Consider the following 22,219-nt stretch of genomic DNA (forward strand, 5'->3'; position numbering starts at 1 on the left):
ATAGCTCTCTTTTTTCTCTCTCTGTCTCAGTATCAGGTTAAAATTTCTATTTTTTCACATTTCACCTACTAGAAATATTTGTTGACCATATTTTCAGTCAGTTTTTGCACAGATAATTAGTAAGTAAGAGGATATCTGTGGTTTGTTTGTCTTAATACTCCTTGCAGATCCAGATCAATAAATTTCACTCAGTCTCATGCACTTCCTGCATTTCTCTGCAGAGCAGTGGTAATAGGGAGTTCCCAAGTCACACTGTGAAAATGCCAAAAAGCCTTTTATTCTAGTTTAATGAATTTTTCAATAGAAAAAGTCTAGTCAAAGTTTCTTTATCCAAATGAACTTAGACATTCATTCCACACACCACTTAGTGAAAATTAATAAAACTCCAAGGCTACAAAATGCTGAATCAGAGTTCATTTAGGTTCAGTATTTCCAGTAAGAGTGTTTTGTTGTCTGGGACATATATTGTCTTTGAGAGTTATCAGGGAGAGAGACTAGCTCACCATTCTTTCTAGTCAGACCACTTAGCTTTAAGCTGTTTCCAGCAATACCCTATGTATGTATTTATGCAGCAGTTTGCATGTTAAATGATTTAGCACTAATGTTAGAATAGGGGTTATGTTAGAATGCAGGTACGTCAGTGTCTTCATGTAATTACCTTGTAGTAAACTCCTAGTGTTCAGACAGAAGTGGAAGTTCTACAGATATAATCAAGAGTAGTAATGATATTGTCCACACATACTTTGGTAATTAATAATCATCAGAACATGTATTTTTTATGGAGGTAAAACTAACAAAAAGAAGCTATAGCAAGTGTTATGTAGAAATATAAAGGGGTTTTTTTCTAAAGCCTATTAGTCATCAGAAAAATACCTTAAAGCAATGGAACCTGGGAAGTGCGCTCCATAGAAATATGATAAAGCATTGTAAGTCCATGCCCTATAGCAGGATGTTAATAAAACTATCCCGGTAGATGAAAAGCATTGCTTAGCACTGTCTGCAGAGTCATAATCATTCTGCAAACTTTATTTCTAATAATATAAAAGGTATTCATTTTATGTCAAGAGAAATTTGCAATTAAAATAGTCAAATACATTTCTGCATTGCTTGTATCAAAAACGTATATAAAGCGATCTTCAAATATGCTTTATGTATTTAAATCATAGGACATAAAATTAAGTAGTTTTCTTTATTTCTTGTAACAATGATAAGTAATATATAAGAAGACATACCATGCCTTAAGTAATATTATTATTGGTCCATTTAACCACTTAATTATATTTTTTCATCTAGTTCAGGAAATTATAACCTGGAGTCTGTGGATAGGCCACAGCGGTCCATGAACCTCCTGAAATTGTGTGTAAAATTCTATGTGTATGTGTATGAGCATTTTCCTAGGAAGAGTATTTATAATTTTTATCAGATTTCCACAGCCAGCAATGGCCCAAAAGGCTATTTTTGGCTACAAGGTTAAAAAGCCTAATCTATTATTCTTTTTTTCATCATTTAGATCAAGACTCTCTTAAAAGAGAAACCAAAGGATGATAATTCATTTCATACTAATAGAAAAACTAATAAATTTCACGTAGTAAAGTCTATTAGCACATTTAGACTGTGAATTACTTTAGAAAAATTCCATTTTCTCTCTATTGCTCAAGAATATGTCTGTTTCACAAAGCATAGTAAGCATTTTTATATTAAAGACATGAGACCTCTGTAAGGACTTGCCAGATTTGAGATCAACTAATTCTAATTCATATTCAGATATCAATGATCTGAACTGGAGATTCTGAAATTAGTGCTATGAGAGGAACAGTGAACAGAGTAGAGGAGAAAGTAATTTCTTCTGATGATCACTAAGAAATATTTTGATAATAAAACTAGTTTAGTGCATAAACTATTGTGAAGCCTATCAGAGAGCTAAAACAAAAGTAGAAATATTCAGACATAACTTAGGCAATCTTTTAGCCTGTGTTATCTTGAAGGAAATTAAGACATGGTGAAAATTGTTGTGCTCTCCATATCCTCACTGTGTGTTTGTGTGTGTGTGTGTGTGTGTGTGTGACACATTTATAGTCATGGATGGGTGGGTGTGGGTGTATGTGTAAAGCTTGATGAAATTAATTTGTGTGAGAGAGAAAAATGTATTTTAGGCTTATGCCTTTTATCATTATTTTAAATTGAGTTTAGAATGGAGGCTGTGAATTAGTTAAATCTGAGTGCTTCTAAATATAAAACTGAAATTAAATATAGGAAAAACATAGCCAAAGGAAAAATGTAACATTGGATCTGATTTCATGGGGCTTTTTACCCACAGAAAACTTATTCCTCCTTTTATCTGTTTAAGGTGTGGTAGGACTGAGAAATAAGGAAGACAATAGCATTGTTGTCAACCAAAAACAATATATAGAAAATGGCCCAATAATCAGATATGAACCATTGTCTTTTGATAGCAGCCATAAATGTTTACTTGTAAAAAGCTATAGCACTTCGATTTATTTACCCACTAACTGAGCCCACAGATGCTCAAGAAAAAGAGACCATAAAAGTGGCACTCATTGTCTGTTTCTCCAACTACGCAAACAATTTCAAATCATGGGGTCATATAGGGCGTGTAATTTTCACTTTTGATTTCCAAAGCTGCCTTCTATATTAGTTCTAGCCTTTCAGTTTGGAAATATTTCTGCTAGTCTTCTATAGTATAGAGAATATTTTTGCAAAAAGTAACCTTTACTCAAACAATATTGTCCTGGAAGCCCAATATAAAGAGTTCAAGCTGCACTGATTGAAAGAAGTCAAAACTATTTGTTTTTCTGGCAATATGTTCATTCACTGCTCTAAAAACTCTTTCACTAAAAACTCCAAAAATTTTAGGTAAATCGATAAACATTTTCCTCACAGCCCTCACAAAGGCAAAAGACTACCCTCTCTGAAATAACAAGCCTTCGACTCAGCACCCTCAGGATTCCAACAAATTTAGATAAATCAAATATGAAATGATGCAAAAAATGACAAGCCCATAATGAAAGAGAATCAGGAGAGGAAAAACAGAACAATAGAATTAGATACTCTAATAGTACTTCAGATACTCTAATCAGCATCAGAACAATAAAAATAATCATGCCAAAATCTTTAAATTAATAAGAGAAGAAATGGTAAAAATGAGTTGGAAATAAGATACTATAAAAATGAGGCAGATTGGGGGAAAAAAGAATACCTATAAATGATAAGCACAATCATTAAAAATAAAAAATCAATAGATGGGTTCAACAACAATTAGAGGCAGATTATGAAAAAATAAGGGGCCAAAAAGATAGACATGGGAAATTACCATATTTCAGCACAGAAAAACAAAGACAGATTATGAAAAAACAGATTATGACATTAAAGATGTAATGAGAAAGTAATATTTGTCAAGTTGGATTACCAGAAGAAATATTACAGAAAGTAGGAGAGAAACAAATTTCAAAAAGATAATGACTACAGATTTGGGAGAATTAGTGACGAACATGACTCTTCATTTTCAAGAATCACAATGAAACACAAGAAAAATTTATAAAAGTAAATAAATAAAACTATAGAACATTCAAGACAAATAGAATATCCTAAGAAAAGAGGGAAAAATATTTTTCTGTAAAGGCAGGGCAATGCACTGACAGCAGTCTATTCAGCAGCAAGAATAAAAGTCACAAGGTAATTGAGGGAGCCAGGCTTCGAGATAGCCCCCAATGATCCTTGCTTTCTGGTATACCAACCCTCGTGTAATTCCTCTCACACTTGGTCTGTGTGCTAGCAGAAGTGACAGTGCTGACCAGTGTTATAAATCACATTGTTGCCTCTGCCTTGGTGTTTGGAACTCTCAGTCTGGAGGAAGTCATGAGGACATTTCAGCAGTCTTGCATGAGGAGGAAATGAGGCCTCCTGTGATAACCAGCACTGATTTCCCGGTCATTTGAGCGAGCCATCTAGAGAGCAGATCCTCCAATGACGCTTTCAGGTGACTGTAGCCTTGGCTGACATCTTGATTATAATTTTCATGAAAGACCCTGATCAAGAACTGTAGATAACAAATACAACCATGGAATAATGTCCTCAACGTGCTCAATGAAAAATAACTGTCCACCAAGAAGTGTATATCCAGACAAATTGTCATTTCATATGAGGAAAAAAATAAACTTATGTTCAGACAAATAGACACAGAGTCCATCCCCCAAGAGATTCTTATATCCAAAGGAATGTAGTAAACCTATGGATACATCTGAGCAAACTGAGCTAAATCAGACTTCAGAATGTGCTGTGGTCTGGGTTTGAAGACTGGTGAGAATGATAAGTTGCCCTCTGGTCAGGTTGGTAGTTGATTTTACTTCAGGTTTCTATTAAAATCACAATCAGGCATTTATCTATATGTATGTGTGTATATGTATATGTGTGTGCGCATATTTTATATGGTCAAATATAGAGAATGCATGAAAGTGATCATCATGAAATATACGGGAGTGGTTACCTCTGGGATTGGAGACAGGAGGGGAGGAGGATTTGATCAAGGAGGGAAGAACCCATCAGAGGCTGCAACTGTCTAAGTAATGTTTTATTTCTTAAGCAGAGTGATGAGTGCCTAGGTGGCCATTTCTTAATTTTTATAGCTTTCCCTAAATGTTAAATATTTCTTAGTAAGTGTAATTTAATAAAAGAGAGTCACAGAGTCACCTGCTATCCTCCACTTCCTCACCACCAACATTCTCAGCAAAGATTAATGAAAAATCTTTGTGTAACCTCTGGGCAGAGTTCCCAAACTTGGCTGTACAGCAGGTTTACCACCATGATTAATTTAAAATACACAACTCTAAATCCCCTTTTGGAAGTTTCTCAATTCAATGCTCTCGGATCGCCTTACTTAAGCCAGATTGAAGATTGGCCTGGTGAACCATGGCGCTTCAGCGCTGAACACAGAAATCGACTGACACAAATATGCTCAACTGATTTTTCACAAGGATCCAAGAGTAATTCCATGGAAGAAGGATAGCCTTTTTAATAAATGGCTCTGGAACTATTGGGCATTCATAGGCAAAAAAAAAAAAATTTTAAATAACTCAAAATAGATCATGGACTTAAATGTAAAATGTAAAACTATGAAACTTTTAGAAAAAAATATATACGTGAAAATCTTCAGCACCTAGGGCTGGGTGAGCAGTTCTTAGACCTGACTCCAAAAGCATATTGCATAAAATGAAAAAATGATAAACTGCACCTCATCGAAATTCAAAACTTTTGCTTTGTCAAAGTCCCTATGAAGATCATGAAAAGAAAAGCTACAGGCTGGGATAAAATATTTTCAAATCACATATCCAACAAAAGATTTGTATGTAGAATATATAAAGAACTCTTAAAATTCAAAATTAAAATAGTCAAATACGAAAAAGGACAAAAGACATGCACAGACCTTTCATTGAGGATGATATACAAATGAAAAATAAATACATAAAGGATGTTTGGCATCATTAGCCGTTAGGGAAATGCATACTTAAAACCACAAAGATATATCACTACATACCCATCAGAATGGCTAAAATAAAAAATAGTGATGCAGGGAAATGTAGTCACTTACACGTGGCTGCTGAAAATGTAAAATGGGACAGCCACTCTGGGAAGAGTACGGCAGTTTCCAAACAAGTATGTACCATACAACCCAGGAGTTGCACTCTTGGGCGTTTACATCAGAGACATAAAACTTATATTCACATAAAAATATATACACAAATGTTTATAGCAGCTTTATTCTTAATAGCCAAAAACTGGACACAACTCAAATGCCCTTCAACAGGTGGATGGTTAAACAAATTGTGGTACATCAGTACCGTGGACTACTACTCAGCAATAAAAGATACACGCAACTTGGATATAGCACAAGGGGATTATGCTAAGTGAAAAAAACCGCTCTCAAAAGGTTACATTCTGTATGATTCCATGTATATAGCATTCATGAAATGACAAAATTATAGAGATAGAGAATAGTTTAATTGTTGTCATGGATTAGAGTGGGTGGAGGAAGGGAAGTAGTTATAGCCGTACAAGGGTACCATGGAGGATCCTTACAATGAAATTGTTCTCTATCTTAACTGTGGTGGTGGTCCCAGAAGTCTACACATGTGATAAAACTAAAAGTTTCTTAGAACTAAACAAACACACAGACACGCAAATGAATGCATGTAAAACTAGTGAAATCTGAATAAGGTTGATGGATTATATCAATGTCAATATTCTGGTTGTGTTACTGTACTTTAGTCATACAAAATGTTGTGGTGAGGGGATGAGCGAAGGATATACAGGACGTCCCTGTATTATTTTTCACAATTACACGTGAGTCTATAATTATCTCAAAAGAAAATGTTTTAAAAGATCACTGGACATAAGACACACTGAAACTATAAAGAAAATAGTACTTATGCGCTCTTTTTTTCAAAGATAGTATAATATGATTAGAAAGCATGCAGTATGACACAACCAAAGATAAAGTTTGAACAAGTGGTGGCCACTATGCCTTCAAAGGAAGTGGGTCCAGTTAACCTCCAGACGTGGGAAAGACCAAGCGGGACTGGCAGCTTGGGGAGCAGAGTTGAATTACTGAAGGCAATAGATGAAAGCGTGTGCTCTGCTTCCTTCCCCAGACCCTCCTGCACCCTTTGTCTCCCTATGCATTTCTCTCTCCTTTAAATAAATGCTGAATATATTTTTAAAGAATATCATTATGGAGGGCATCAAATTAATAGCATTCCAAAGTGAGCGAATGTTTAAACGTGGCTTGGGTTGGCAAATCTCTATTTTTAATAAGGCACCAAGATGATTGTGATGAAGTGGTCTCTAACGGTATTTGGAAATTATTAGTCTTGGGAATCCATGGAAAGTGGTTTGCAAGACATATTGTTTTGTTTATAAAATGTATTTTTAGGATAAATCACTTTAGAAATGTGTTTTGAAAAGATAGTAAAGAGCTTGTTTCCTCCAGTTTGTCCTGTGCAAACAAAACAGAAGTCAATCAGCAGACAATTGAAAAACTGATCTTAATGTTTTGCTAGCAGTCACAGGAGGGAGCTCAGAAGTCCAAGTAGGGAGTGACATGGGAATGGAGGAAAGCAGTCCAGGTGCGCAGAAAAGAGTTAATTAACTCCATGATTTCTCCCTCATCCTCGTCATCATTTTAGCACAGCTGAACTTAAGCAATAAGTCATATTAAGTAAGACAGCTTCAAAAACTTTATAATCACAGAGCCCCTGAACCCAACTATGTATCAACAGTAAGGAAAAAACAAAAACAAAATACGATGAAACATTCCCCAGCTAGAGCACTAATATAAAAGTTAAGATAACTTTACAAGAGATTGTAATGCCATTCTTGGTATTATGACACTTAAAGTTGTTTATGGAAGATTTTAGCAAAAGATTTTTTTCTATCAAGAATGCATATATTGATATCAATTTAAAACAATACTGTGTCAATGAAAGACATAATTTCAGAATCAACCTTTTAAACAGATGTGTGTACAATATAGCCAAAGGGATTTAGAAGTCAAACCGCTATAAGTTGCTTAATATTAAAAGATATTTATAGTTCAAAACTATTCTTAGTTAAAAAAAAAAAGAACCAGCTATCAGACTTCAAATGTTTTTAAGCTTCTTGTGTAAAAATCCAACTTAAGAGGATTGGTACAAATTTCTTTTTGTTGTTGTTGTAAAAAATGTTTTACTTCTGAGGTCCCATAAAACTGTATTCCAGCTTACTTGATCAAGTACGTTTTGATGCATATGAACAGACCTGTATGAATGTTCTTCAGCGAAAACCTTTCCGGAGAGCTTACAGCTATTCAGCTAAAAACATGTCTATGAGGGAAACGTTTTGCAGATTTATTCGGCAGCACTTGTGGGAACATTGACGCAGCTTGCCAAATCTAAATTCTCTTTCATGAGTGCACTTTTGGACAACATTCAAAAATGGACCATAAAATTGGGCCACAAAAGCAAGAAATTAGGCTTTGATGTCCATGTTTTACCCCTCTCCACGGCATTTCTGCTGTATTATAAATGCTCCTTGGCAATGCTGCTGGCTGTTAGGAAGACCTTCCTGACACCTGGCTGCACATAACGCTGGCCACTAAAGTTGCCAAAATGGAAAGTGCAATCATCATTATACTTTTCAGACCTCCCTCTTGTCTACATCTTATATGCCACATTAAAGAAAATTTCTTAATGCAAGGTTAAGATTTAAAAACAAACAAAAGAAAAAAGATTTTGACTATCTGAACCTTTTCTTTTGGTCGGATTCTCAACCTAACATATGCTATATGAAATGTGAAAGTGCTTTGGAAAAAGAGTAACTGAAGTTAAAGCAGATAATACAAAAAGTGTAAATCATTGTATCTCCAAGTCAGGTTTGTATGGGTTATAGTGTTAGAAGCTTATATTCATATTGTTTTATGTAGATTTTTATTTAGATAGGAACAGCGTGTGAGTGTGTGTGTGTGTGTGTGTGTGTGTGTGAAGCTTTCCACTTTATTTCTAAGACCAAAATTCAGTTGCAGAATGGAAATGGATGTAAGTTAGATGTCATCTTATTTGATGTAATCCATTGAAGTTTTTATTCCTTGGCCTAATGACATGGTTACCAGATACTTTCTTAAGAACGTTATTTTGGTTGATGAGTAACCCACTTTTAAATCCTGTGCTGGGGGCAGCCCCATGGCTGAGCAATTAAGTTCAAGCGGTCTGCTTTGGCGGCCCAGGGTTTTACTGGTTCGGATCCTGGGCATGGACATGGCACCGCTCATCAGGCCACTTTGAGGCGGCGTCCCACATGCTACAACTAGAAGGACCTACAACTAAAAATACACAACTATGTGCTGGGGGTCATTTGGGGAGAAAAAAGCAGGAAAAAAAAAAGAAGATTGGCAACAGTTGTTAGCTCAGGTGCCAATCTTGAAAAAAAAATATCCTGTGTTGGATATGTTAAGGTAGTATAGCCAAATAAATAACCTGATGGAAGCTGTCAATATACTTTTTAGTCTGAATAGTATTGCTACATTTTAAACCATCATAATAGTTGGCTAATGGTCTTTTCTACAGAAAATGCTCTTGAGTATTTATGACTCCCAGTTGTTCTATATTAGTAGCATTCATATCCAGAGCATACCTCTCTTTGCTGTCCAGGCAAAATTATTTTTTAATTATTTTCTTGGAAATGTTTTTCCAGATTAATTAGTACTCTTTCTTTGAAAAATATGGAAACATTTTCTTTGTCTAAGATAAGAGGGTTCTAATGGTCCTATTATTGGTAAATCATGCATTAATTACATCTTTTTTCCTTCCGTCTACTTCACGGTAGCTATAGGAAATCTCTTCATTTATGTTCAGATTTGAATATATAATTTAAAATCTAGAATTAATTATAGAAGTCATCTAAAAGATTTCTATACCTTCATTTTGCAAATTTTGACTCCGGAAGAGACCTGCCCTGTCTTACCCATCTACTTTGTGACAACCGTCTTGGAACCCCAGGCCAGTTTTCTCATTGTACTAGACTTCTACCACACAGTGTGAATAGATAAAATCTATAGTTAATTTCTAAAACTTACATAGCTAATATTTTAAAACTTTAACACTCTGGAACTTTCTATAGTGAATTTGGTATACTACCAGAGAGATTACCAAGTCTGTTCTAGAACTGCTTCTTCTAAATAGTATAAGTTACTGATTGCAGCTTTTGCTCTTTCTTCTTTCCCTTCCCATTGTCTGGTGTATGCTAATAAATAGTAGTTTAATTTTTAAAACATTGTGGAAAAAGATAAAGCCAGAGAGATTCATTAAAAACAAATTAAATTGCTAGCCCTTGGATTATTTAGAGTTCTATCTGTGTGGCTAATTCAGGGACCTTGGATATTAGCGAAAGCAAAAGGACAGAGAGTCTGTCGTCATGGTAAAAGTTTGTGGAACTCTTGATGTTAAATCAGGATTTAGATTTCTGTGGTATCTGGCATAAATATTCACATGTGTTCAAGCATTCCAATGTTTCAATTATTATTAAATAAGCAAATGTGGATTTGTATTCAAAATTATTATTAAGGCATGACATACCGAAATCAATTCAAAAGGACTTTTATCAATTCAATCACTATAAAATTAGGAAGAACAGATAAAAAGTTTCATGTAGTATACACACCAAGTTATACAGGCATACCTTACTCCCCTCCACCCACACACACACTCATGTGAAGAGATCCAGAAAAGAGACACACTTATGTAGGCATCATAGTCAAATCAAAGAGAATAGTTGAGGTAGTTTTTCAAGTATTTGGGTCAGAAAAACACACATTTACCTCAGATACTTGGATAATTGCCTATGCTTTCCACTTACTTTGGCCAAGAAAATTTGCCACAGAGACAGACTGAAGATTCCATCTCATCAGCCCTTGCAGGACCGAGACGGGAAAATGGCCCTCGCTGCCCACACTGGCGGGAACAATGACTGACTGGGCGCCATTCTGAGGCATCCTGAGCCCACTTGGCGCTAAACCACAGCTATACATCTATTAATAGTGAAGCCTGCCCAGAAATTAAGCATTCTCCTTTCCGTTGAGAATCAAAAAATTCAAAAGCTACCAGCGGCCAGTTCTCCGTAACTGTTATGCGCTAAAGCTGAAATGTGTATCTGTTTATAATAAATGCAGAATTTAGAAAGTCGCTTGTTTCAAAGTTAGAACTTATTAGTAATTCTGTTTTAAAAGCTCTAGTAAAAATAACAGCTTTCAAGTATTTCAAAAATACAAACTATATATCATGTATTTATTATATTATATGAGGATATATAATATTTATAAAAGGCTTATTATTTCCCAGGCACTCTTTTAAGAGACAGATACTATTATTATCATCCATTTTACACCTAAGGACATTGAATCCCAGAGGGTAAGTTACTTGTCCAAGTATATTACTGAAATTATAAACACATCAATGATTTCAAATTGTATTTCTCAGTGTAAGTTCAACGTAAATTGATGTAAATTCAAGGAAATTTTCAAATATATCAACAAAATATGTAAGTCATTCCGAATGAGTTGCACTATTTTAAACTTTAAGATGGGTCTTGAAAATGATATAGTTTAATGCTTCATTTTACAAATTCAAAAATTAAAAGGTAACGGTGTGAGGGTTAGAAACTGGTAGACAACACTATACAGCACGCACTCATGTAAATTTGGATTACTTTTCTTTCTCCTCAGTGTAGTACCGTGAGAGAAGTTTCCTTGGAGGATTGCTTCTGCTCTTCTTCAATTAACTGTTGCTGACTCTCTCTGTCTTAGAATCAAATCGCTCAGCTTTTGGCAAACTGGAATTTATGCTTTGCTACACAGTTGATCTGTATCCATGGCTCCCTTAAAAAATAATCAGCAGACTGCCGTTCTTCACTCTGACCCCAGGAGAGAAAGCAGGGAAGCTTTACAAGACTTAATAAGTGTCGCTTGCTTTTAGATGCTCCACTTCAGTGCTCTGTCTTTGACTTTACACATCAGTGTATATTTACCAGGCAGCGATGCCAAATTAAGCTGCCAATTATGTCAAATTACAAGAGCAGTACAGATAATCAGTGATATCCAAGTCTTTATGAACTTGAATAAATGGCAATTAGTTCATATTTTAATAATAATTTCAATTTATGTTGACAAAATATTGTTTGCATCTCCAATCTTTATGCTTTGAAAATACACATTATGAGTATAAAATAAAAAATAAAATTAGGTAATTATATAATTTAGTGTATAATATATAACAAAATATTACAATTATAGTACATATTATAAGAAAATACATATTATGTATCACATATTTATTATATTATATAAGGATATATAATATTTATTAAAGGCTTATTATTTCCAAGGCAGTCCATTAAGAGACAAGTACTATTATTATCATCATTTTACACATAATGACATTGAGGCCAAGAGGGTAAGTTACTTGCCCAAGGTCACGCAGCTACTACGTAGAAGAGCAAGATTTGAATCCAGACAGTCTGCCTTCAGATAGAACACCCAGCTCATTGCTGTAACACAATATAACCAAACACTAATTCATATATATTCAATGAGATAAAGTAATCGATGTGGAAAAATTTAAACGTAGGCCTTTTTCTTTTTTGGTAATAAATGTTTACTCAATAGAAAGTCACTGATGCAGATTTTTCAGTTTAGTTTCTGCCCATGATGTATTTATAGCTGGCCTACTAAAAAGGGGAAACGATAGTAATCTAAAATATATTTTTTTCAGCTAGCCAATGTCAATCATAATTACAATAGCAAAAATAGTAAATAAATTGTAGTAGATAGTTACAAAGTTTGATTTTATAATGTGCTCTTTGACTTTAAAAATAGTTCATTCAATATGTTTAAATATCTTAGATTCTAATGTATATGTCTACAGGACTTCCATATAAATTTTAGCATGTCATCCTAACAAAATTACTGTGAGATAGTAGTGCAAGGACTGGTAATTCCATTTCATGGGCGAAAGAAGTTTAAAAAAGAAGAAGAAATATTTCTCAGCTCTCACGTTATAAAGCCAGAATGTGGTCAGATATCAGTGCTCCAATTTCACCAGATAGCTGACTTTTCCTCACTACTCCTTAATGTTTAACTTTCCCAAATATAAAAATCAGATCATACAATTTTTATTGTACATCTGTTTCACTGTTGGTATATGGTTCACTTTATCAAATTAGATTGTCCAACCGGAACGCTCTGAGGCATTGATAATTTGAAGTTAAGTTAGAGAGCAGAATAAAATTTTAAGTTATTTGAAATTAGACTTTCATAATATCTTCTCTTTTTGGTTCATTTTATTAAACAAAAGAAGATAAAGCACCTTACCTTCATTACTGAAAAAATAACCCATGAAAGACTTAAAGGTGTAAAATTCCTTTTAAGCAAAACAATTTTCTCATGTATGATTTTTGTGGACTCTGCCATTTCAAGTCTCAGGAATGTGCAATTTTTTCCCAGTGGTGCCTTTTGCAGACTGGCTTCCTGCCACCATCATCTCCTAGCCACCAGCCAAGCCCCTGGGAATTTGATTAGGTCACAAAATTTTTTATACCTAAGCAAATGAGAATGAAGGAAATTCAGAAAAAGCTTTTACTCTCTAAAACCTGTGGCCAGTTTAAGAAGTTGTAGGAAAGAGATTTTAGTTCTTTTGCATTCCTGTCACATAGCTCCTCAAACTACCGTCACTGGGGATTAATTGAGACATACTCAAAGAGAAAAGAAGAAATGTTAAAAGGGGTCTATGGCTGACTCTGTAGACTCTTTCTTGGTGTTCTACAAATCCAACTGCTTCATAGTTTGCAGCCCACCCACTTCCTCCTTGAAAGTAACTAGAGAATCCTGTACTTGTGTAACAGAACACCCCATGTGTTATCTAAATTTGACTTAGGACATCTCATTAGATCAGCAGAGCAGGGAGTTCTCTTTTCTCTGCTACAGCACTTTTCCATTCTAATATTCCATTATAACTGCACACATATTCATAAGTGAATGCAGATTCTGGCTTAAATCCAAAAGGTCTCTTTTTTGAAAAAAAGTAAAACACTTTTAATTTCTAATTGCCCAGTGCTGGCCGTCAGTAATGTCACTCTGTGGACGTGGGATGAGGTGAGGAAGTTGGCTGTGGTTCACGTGCGCCTCCCTGTGCGCTGCTGGAGCACGCATTGGGATGCAAGTGAATGAGAGTTAGCATATTACAGGAATAACCTTGAATCGACTTCATTTTTACAAAAACATAATACACAAACTTATGAATTTTCAATATTATTAGTAGCAAATAACTTGTGACACACTGGAGTGGAGTGATCCCTCATGTGAGTGTCACACTGAAGAATACACTTCTGAGCATCAGCTCCCGTAAGTCTTAGTGGCTTTCAACATCCAGCACTATAGCCCCTCCACACATTCCTAAAAATGTCTCCAGGAGCAAGGGACTGTTTCTGACAGGAATACATCAGATCCATCTACTGTCTGTAGTTAAATAACTTGGAGGACCACTATTTGATATGTTCCTGCATAAAGTGGTAGCTACAGTGACTAAAATTCAAGGAAATGGCACTCCACTGTGGAGTGGTTAAGGGAGGTTCCTGTGTGACTGCTCACAGCCTCCTCTCTCCAGACTTAAAACCTCAAGTTGTAGATAAACAAACTCTGGTAATATAGCAAACGCTACCAAAACTTCACTTAAATGGGACCAAAAAAGAATATATCTAAAATTAGCAATTTCAGTCCTCATGAAAAAAACTTAGAAATCTCATATGCTTAAATGACAAATGAGTTTTGTGACCTTTGTTACCATTTACCATAAGGACTAAGTTTGCAACAAGTAGCCAACAGGGGCAAGTTTCCTAGATGTTATTTCTCCTATTTAAATAGCTATCACCAGGGCACAGTAGTGCTTGTAAAGTGGTTTAATTCTAATAATCAGACTAGCCTTAGTTTTGTGTAAAGGAAAGAAGTGGGCAATCATCTTATTAATTACATGACTTTCTATAATAATATATTTATGTTAATATATGCATGCAATCATTAAGAGATTTACATGATACAATGGAAAAGGTATGGCTTTTGGCATTAGATAAACATAGATTAGAAATCTACTTCACCTGATGAATAACCTGTGGTCTAGGCTAGTCAGTAAATCACTGTAAGCCTCAGAGTCCATATTTCTGGACGAGAATAGTAATAATAAAGTTCACACCTTGCCCATGGTGATTTTTTATGTTTTCCTTTACTTCCTTACCCTTTGCTATTAATGTATATAATAGACATATAAAACAAATGTAATAAATATAGACATAATAAATAAATACAATATTACTCAAGACAAGTTCCCATGACATCCAACCTCAACCACTGATTAACTCTTTAGAATCATCGCTTAAATTCATCCTCAGTATTTTTTTCTTAGTTAGAAGCCTTTAAGGCATAAGCATATGTTTTAGTAGGTAGACTTGTGCTATGTGGAGTGAAATTATAAAGGGTCTAGGAGTTTGTGGGTTTTTTGAGGAAGGAGTGAGAAGCCCCAGTTACAACTCTTGTTCTTTAGAAAGTCACTCACCGTTTATGAGGGAAAGAGTTTTGATTGGGCCAAAGCTTGTTACTTCAGCCTTCTCTCTTTTGGACTCCCATCTCTAGTGTCTAGGAGAAGATGTTTTTCTTCTTTCATGTTTTCAACTTTCTCATCAAGGACACAAGCAAATCCCCGAAGTACATGGCTTCCTGCCCCTAACTGGGCGTCCACACTCTCCCTTCAGCCTTGATCTTTCCTCTTGCAGGTAAAAACAGAAAAGGTGGAGAGAAAAACATGGTGGATCCTTTTCTCCCCGTCTGTGCGAGCCTGCCTCCAACCTGGTGATCGTTGACACTCACCATTTGTGTGAAAGCTTTTCTTTTTTTTTTAACATGTTATACTAGATTTTACTAATTAACTTGATCTTGTAGCTTCTGCAGTTTTTTCCCCCCAATTTAGTTCTTAGAGGAGTTTTCCCCTTTTGAAACTTCTAAACATACTTTGAGCAGAAAAGTATTTAAAAATATAATTATACAGCTTCACTAATATCTGAAAAATGCCTAGTGAACTAATGCAGTGCAGTATATGATAGTGAAGTGAAATTTTTGTGTTTTCATGTCCTTGTTTTTTCTTTGAAATTACATATCTCAGAAATTAGCTCATTATCTGAAAAAATTATGAAGAACTGGTGAATTGTAATACCACTGAATGGAGTGTTTGATTTACCCAAGCAGGTAATGAACAATCTTGTTGTCAAATTCACTAATGAGTCATCTTTATTAGGACGTAAGCTCAGGGCCATTACACCAGCGGCCTTTTGTATCCTGGTGCCATACATATTCTTGGCAAGAAAGGATGAAAAGCAGCAGTAAGCAACTGAAGATTGCCCATGGCTCTTTAAGGGTTTTGGAACAATTCCCAGGATTGGGAAGTGAAAATGGACAGCATGCAGAGGAAACTGTCATCTCGATAGCAAGATTTAAGTGAAGATGACTAAGCCGTTAACAGCATACATGCATATTTAATTTTATTAACTCCTACGTCAACCTTCTTGGATCTTTTCTTTTAAGAGGAAAGTTGAAACTTTTATTGGAAGGACTTGAGCAGAAGTGAAGGATTAAAATAGAAGTATAGATAATTCTTTCTGGAACTGCTTAAATTTCATTGCTCAAAAATACTTTCATTTTCCCCCTTTGATCAAAGAGACTTGCTTAAAACTCTTGCTTCTTTACAAGAAATAATTTTAGTCTTAAACAGGTTTATATTTAGATGCAGGATATTATATGGACGTCTCATTTAGTAATGCTAGCAACGCCATCTGTGGTTGAAAGAACCCTCAGGAAAGCTTTGAGGGATATGGATGTGACTCTTAAATGTAGACATAAAGTTTTCTTTTAAAAATAATTTACTAGTCATCTTAAAGGAATAAATGTCTCTGGCTCAGATGTTACTTATTTCCATCTTTTTTAAATTTTTTATTTTCTAGTCTCAATTCCTGTTACAGAAGGAATTATCTTCAAGTTTAGACTACAGATCCAGGTCGATTGCCATTTTAATAAGTTATTTAAAATTAATTTGAGGATCTTCATGTATCTTTAAATATCACCATGGAGACATGTGCATGAATCGTCATTGTGGGCATCTTCTTAAGTAGTCCGTAATTGAAAGTGTACCACCAAGACCGGAGAGAAATATAGTCTTGAAAAGAAAGAATAAAAATTGCGAAAGAGAACCACACGACAAGTGTGACTTGTGCCAGGAAAGGAGAATATTCTTGTTTGGATAAACGGCATTGATATCAACTAGAATTATACAAATTCATTTACCTCCCGTTAGCCTCGTTCTCATTTCTAATTGGGATCTAAGTTCATTTCTATCAGTGTAAGAGGTTTAAAAACTACCATACTCCTACTAAATGGTAGAGATATTTAATATTCAGATTTATCTTAAGACAGCCTTAAACATTGACGAGACCACACAACATCAATTTGTGTTTTATAACCTTATAATAGAGCCATTGTCTTCACTAATTTTTAGAACAAGAAAGAGCCTGTAGTAATAAAGGGATTTTGACTGATATATTTTGGTAAAGAAGAAGGTACCTGCACTAATATAGCTGGTGTTCTTTGTGTTGTTATTTTAAGATTATTTTATTTTAAAAGGGAGGATAATATGTTCTGAAAAGTTTGTTTTTCCTTAATGTTCAAACTTTTCATTAAAATTTGCTATTTTAGTAAAAATAAATGATGACCCACAGGATAGTTGTATGTAGTGCTTTACTTTTAATTACTTACTGGGAAAACACAAGTGGAAAGAGAATGACACTAAGATGTCTTTCCTGTTTAACATCAAGGTTTATTTTTTTTATATATATATTTTTTTTCTGCTTTATCTTCCCAACCCCTCCACCGCCCACGTACACAGTTGTATATCTTAGTTGCAGGTCCTTCTAGTTGTGAGATGTAAGGTTTCTGTTAAATGTGTGTGCTATGTGGAGTGGAGTGCCAAAAGGACCAGTAGTTTTTTGGGTCCAGTTCCAACTATTGTTGCTTAGAAAGCCAGTCAGTGTTTGAGGGGAGAAGACATGTTAGGGCTACTACCTAAGGATTGGCATTGACTCAAGCCTAGGGCATAGTCACGGCTACTATGCATCCTGTTTGATCCCGGAGGATCCCAATTTCAAATCTTCTATCCTGTTTCACTTATTAGAAAAGGAGTCTCAAGTGTTGATCGAGACAATATGGTCAGCTAGCTTATAATGTGTGAATAATCATTTTGAAAAAGTTTTTTCTGGCTATTTTTCCTCCAATAGCTAGTTTTTTTCCCCTCTAATGTCTAAACTCTTCTTCATTGAATGTTACTACATTCCTAGAGAAGAAATAACAGACTTGATAAATAGTTATATTTTTGCTACTAAGTGGAAATCACATCTTTATGTTCTTCATAGGTAAATATTTTTTCCTAAAAATGCTAACAAAATTCAGGAAAGATTAACAAATAGCTTTATGAAGATCTAGAAAGACTGGGGGTGTATTGAGTATAAATTTGTGAATGAGTGATATGTTTATCTTCACTTATCTGAGTTAACAAGTTAGACAAAGATTTGAAAAACTGTGGTCAATGTATTACAATTTTTGTCATTTTTTTCCAAAATATACACTTGTGCCCAAGTATTCTCCCCAACAAGAAAGGTCTCCAAGGGAAAGCAATCAATACCATTTTTGAATTTGATTCTGATAATGCTATTTTTAAATGATTGTTTTTACTATAGTAACTGAAAATTTGGTCCCATGGCAAATTGGTTGGATTTAAATTGTAGCTTTGCCCTTTGCTTGCTGGGTGAAGTGGGCATTTTATTTACTCTATCCATATCTCTGTTTCCTCATCTGTAAAATAGGGAAAAGAATAGCGCCTACATCATAGGGTTATTGGTAAGAATTATAAAAGGTTTAGCAATAACTCTGATGTAATAAGGACTAAGTAAAATATATTGTTTTTATTAAAATATACAGTATAAATTTCCTTTTTTGATTCACTAACATTTTATGTCATGTAAATTTTATGTTGTTATGAGCTTTACTTGTTTAAAAAATACAGACAAATCCAAGAGAACAACAGTGTAAACGTATAGTGTTCAAGTAATTCTTTGAAGGTCTTTTGCAAACAGACACATTTGGGTTACATGATCCGAACTTCAAATGGACTTTTTCTCATTTCCAGTAGGTTGTGCCAGGAAACCCAGTCTCTTGTCCTGATACTGCACTTTGCCACAGACTAGCTGTGTGATTCTGGCAATAACCCTCCTAGACTTCAGCATCCTTTTGTAAAATGTACAGATATTGGCTTAAGCGAACTCTAAAATGTGTGTGATCTACATTGCATACCAAAATGTTTCCATTACTTATCTGTAGCTAATGATTTAATAGTAAAAACATTGAGAACCTAGAGAAATTTGGGGAAAGGGAGTATGGATATGGCAAATGAGACTGCATTGAACCACAGATGAGAGGGGACCATTCTGGCTATTTCCACAGTCCTTTGCCAGGCAAAAAAATGACAGAAACAAGCTTCAGTAAATTGTAGACTCTTTTTGCCTGACTTTGGAGACCCTACAACGTAGAAACATCACGCTAACAAGGACCTTGAGAAACTAATTACCCCCATAGGTGAGATTTTATGGAGCACTCTCAATCAGTAATCCCTGAGAGGGATATTTAAAGCTGGAGAGAAAGAATGTAATGAGTGAAAAACCCAGAATAGTAAGAATCAGGGTTATGCAAATAAAAAAGGAAGAACAGCCCGTGGTGGCAGGCTTCACCTGAAGAAGTACAGAGAGGTGACTCCAAGGAAGGTAGCATCGAACACTAGGATTTTGAATAGGAAAAGTAGATGCAAAGAATCAACATAGAACACTGTACTGTTAATTTTATAAAAGGGGATTGGGTCAGCTGGATAGGCCTAACACATTTAGTGATGTACACCCTTAATGACATCTGTCAGCATGTGGAAGAATCAGGAAATAAAAATAGTAGCACTGTCTTATGGATATGATATATGAACGTAACAAAATGCATTTCAGAAACTCCAGGGGGCGGCGGTGGTGATGACAAGTAAGCGATGTATAGAAAACTGTATTCGTAAAAGCTCAAAACAAAAAGCATGCTTCAAATAGCTTTTTATCCCCTCCCTTGTATCTCCTTTTCTCCTCATTTTCTTCTCTTTCCAACTCCCTGAATATTTAATGGTAGTGAGAAGTGATGAAAAGCCTTTGCCAAGGCTAGTCAGAGAAATATTCCGGTTCCTTTTCTTCCCCCAACCACGGATCTTTAATGATAAAAACAAAAGAAAAAAAATAGAAGATTAAGATAATTTGTCTTCTACTGTATCTAGGCATTTAAAATGTAGGTCAAATTCCAAAGGTCTTTTCTATCTGACCAATCACTATAATTTAAATTTGGCGTAAATAGTGTTCTTAGGAATCATTAGCTATCTGTCTGAGGACCACCTAAGAAACTGGAAAGAGATATCAGTAGAGTAATGATGAAATAAGCTGCATGTCTCAGTCCATCTGTTTACGTGTTCCCTGGCTTCAATTCTCTCCTTAAAGATTTCTTGAGAGTGTTTGCACGGCAATCGAAGCTTGAAAAGCAGAAGGAAAGAAACTCTTAGAGTCAAAGTTATGTATTGCTTTTTTTTCATCGATGAAAGAATCAGAAGGGTGACCCTTTCCTAAATGCCTTCCTTTATGCTGAGGAACATGTAGCTGCATTATTTTATTTTTTACCACACTTTTCTCTCCAGTCTGAACAGAAAAACTGAACGAGTACTGTCAGCTATTTTGCTTTCAAACCCTTCCTTCTGGGAGACAGAGCAGGGCTGGCCGTGGGTTGAACTCACAGACTATCCGAGTTTGTCTCTACAGTGCTACCTCTCTATTTTCGCTACGTCCTGATTCCTTTCCTCACCTCCATCAAATTTGCTAGAAAATACTTTACTTTTAAGTGAGAACAAGTGGTAAATGAACAATCTGGTAAACAGATCCCTGCCAATTATTAACAAATACTAATAATCACTCCTGCCAGGTAGCTCCAATGCTCAGAAGGTTCTAACAGGAATAACGGTAACATTGTTAATAGTTAAAGTTTACCAAGGCCTTTCTATGGACCAGGCCTAGCGCTACAGTCTTGAAAGATGTTATTTCAGTCCTAACAACAATTCTAAATGGTTATTTTTTATTACTCCTATTTTACAGACAAGAAAATGAAAGCTTAGTAAATTCAAGAAACTTGCCCAAATCGGGGCACAGAATTTAAGGTCAGGCTTATTTTAACTCTAAAATCCCTGCTCTTTAATAGCATATGTTCTCGCAGGTATTTTCTGGGAGATATTTGTAGTCAGTTCCTAGATGGAAAAGTCTACTTCACATCAGTGAACCAAGTATTATTGCCACACCGGGGTTTGAGGATATCCACCAACCCCTTTCATTCCTTCTCTCCATTTCACTTCCTTGTGATGATATAGTGTTTAGAGGCAAGTGGGAGAATGGAGATTGTACTGTGGATGACCATTATGTTTATAGAACTGTCTGAAGATCGATTGTGATAAACTAATTTGTTTATTCACCAAGCATTTGTTGAAAACCCACTATAGGCCAGGCATATATCATAGAAAAAAATCAACAAATATAATTACAATATTTTCCTTGACAATGTTGGTCTTTAATGAATGGATGACTACATAAAATTATTGTGCATATCATGTTCCAACAAATACGCTAATAATATGTGACTTTAATCCGAACTTTTAAATTATTCATTTGCCTCTCCAAGAACTTCAGAGAATAAAAGCAGGGAAATGATTTACACTTTAATGGTTATTGACTAACCTATGGCAATTTTATCTTAAATTCCTTTCAACATTTTCTGAATGCCATACCTTATGCTCTAAGTGTCTGAATGCACGACTTTCTCTTCTAAAAATTATTTCTTTTATTTTTCATCTATAATTTTTAATTTTAGTACTCTGAAATATTCCACTCTCGAATTGACTTTTGGGGTCAATTGGGATGATGCTTTGTGTGAAATAATGAACTTTTTCATTCTGATCAAGAATGTCCACTGTATTTCAATGTGGTTTCTATGCATGAAAAATGCAATATGTTCTTTCTGAATATGGAACATGTTCTATGTGGTTTGTGTGTCTATTTTCATTTATTTTGGATGATGCAGTTACTTTTAATTAATATCAAGAAGCATAAGTACACTATTACAGATTATACATTTACAAAAGTTTACCTTTATTATATTTATATGTTATATATTTCCAAATAATAAAATTTACTACCATCAATAGGGTGTGTGTTGTGTTATTTTAATATTGGTAGTAATGCATTTGTGTTGATCTACACACACGTTTTCCTCCTTGAGACCAACTACAAAGAAATCGGTGAAGGTTTGGGATGTTTCCTATACCTTTGAAAAGACCAAAGCCCAAATGGAGAAAAAACCCATATAGGCTAAGCATCTGATCTGATACATAAGTAGGAAGGTATTTATTTTCAGCTAAAAGATAAAGACAATTTATTTAGTGCTATATTCAATGTGAAAAAATAAAAGTACTACTTT

The 22,219-nt window shown here is 34.9% G+C and overlaps 1 protein-coding gene across 33 annotated transcripts in view; it reads left to right on the plus strand.

Moving 5' to 3' along the window:
* Positions 1 to 22,219, plus strand: part of CNTN1 (contactin 1) — a 347,842-nt gene that overhangs the window by 249,935 nt on the left and 75,688 nt on the right. For 13 of the 33 annotated variants that reach the window (XM_070619429.1, XM_070619431.1, XM_070619435.1 and 10 more), the window contains one exon: positions 15,361 to 21,944. The exons of the other annotated variants lie outside the window; for them this stretch is intronic. In XM_070619429.1, coding sequence (XP_070475530.1) covers positions 15,361 to 15,440 — 80 coding nt within the window. In that variant the 3' untranslated portion in view covers positions 15,441 to 21,944. Of the gene's footprint in view, positions 1 to 15,360; positions 21,945 to 22,219 lie in introns of those variants that run through there. 33 annotated transcript variants of the gene reach the window in all.

The sequence above is a fragment of the Equus przewalskii genome, chromosome 5, assembly GCF_037783145.1.
Source record: "Equus przewalskii isolate Varuska chromosome 5, EquPr2, whole genome shotgun sequence".
Lineage (NCBI taxonomy): Eukaryota > Metazoa > Chordata > Mammalia > Perissodactyla > Equidae > Equus > Equus przewalskii.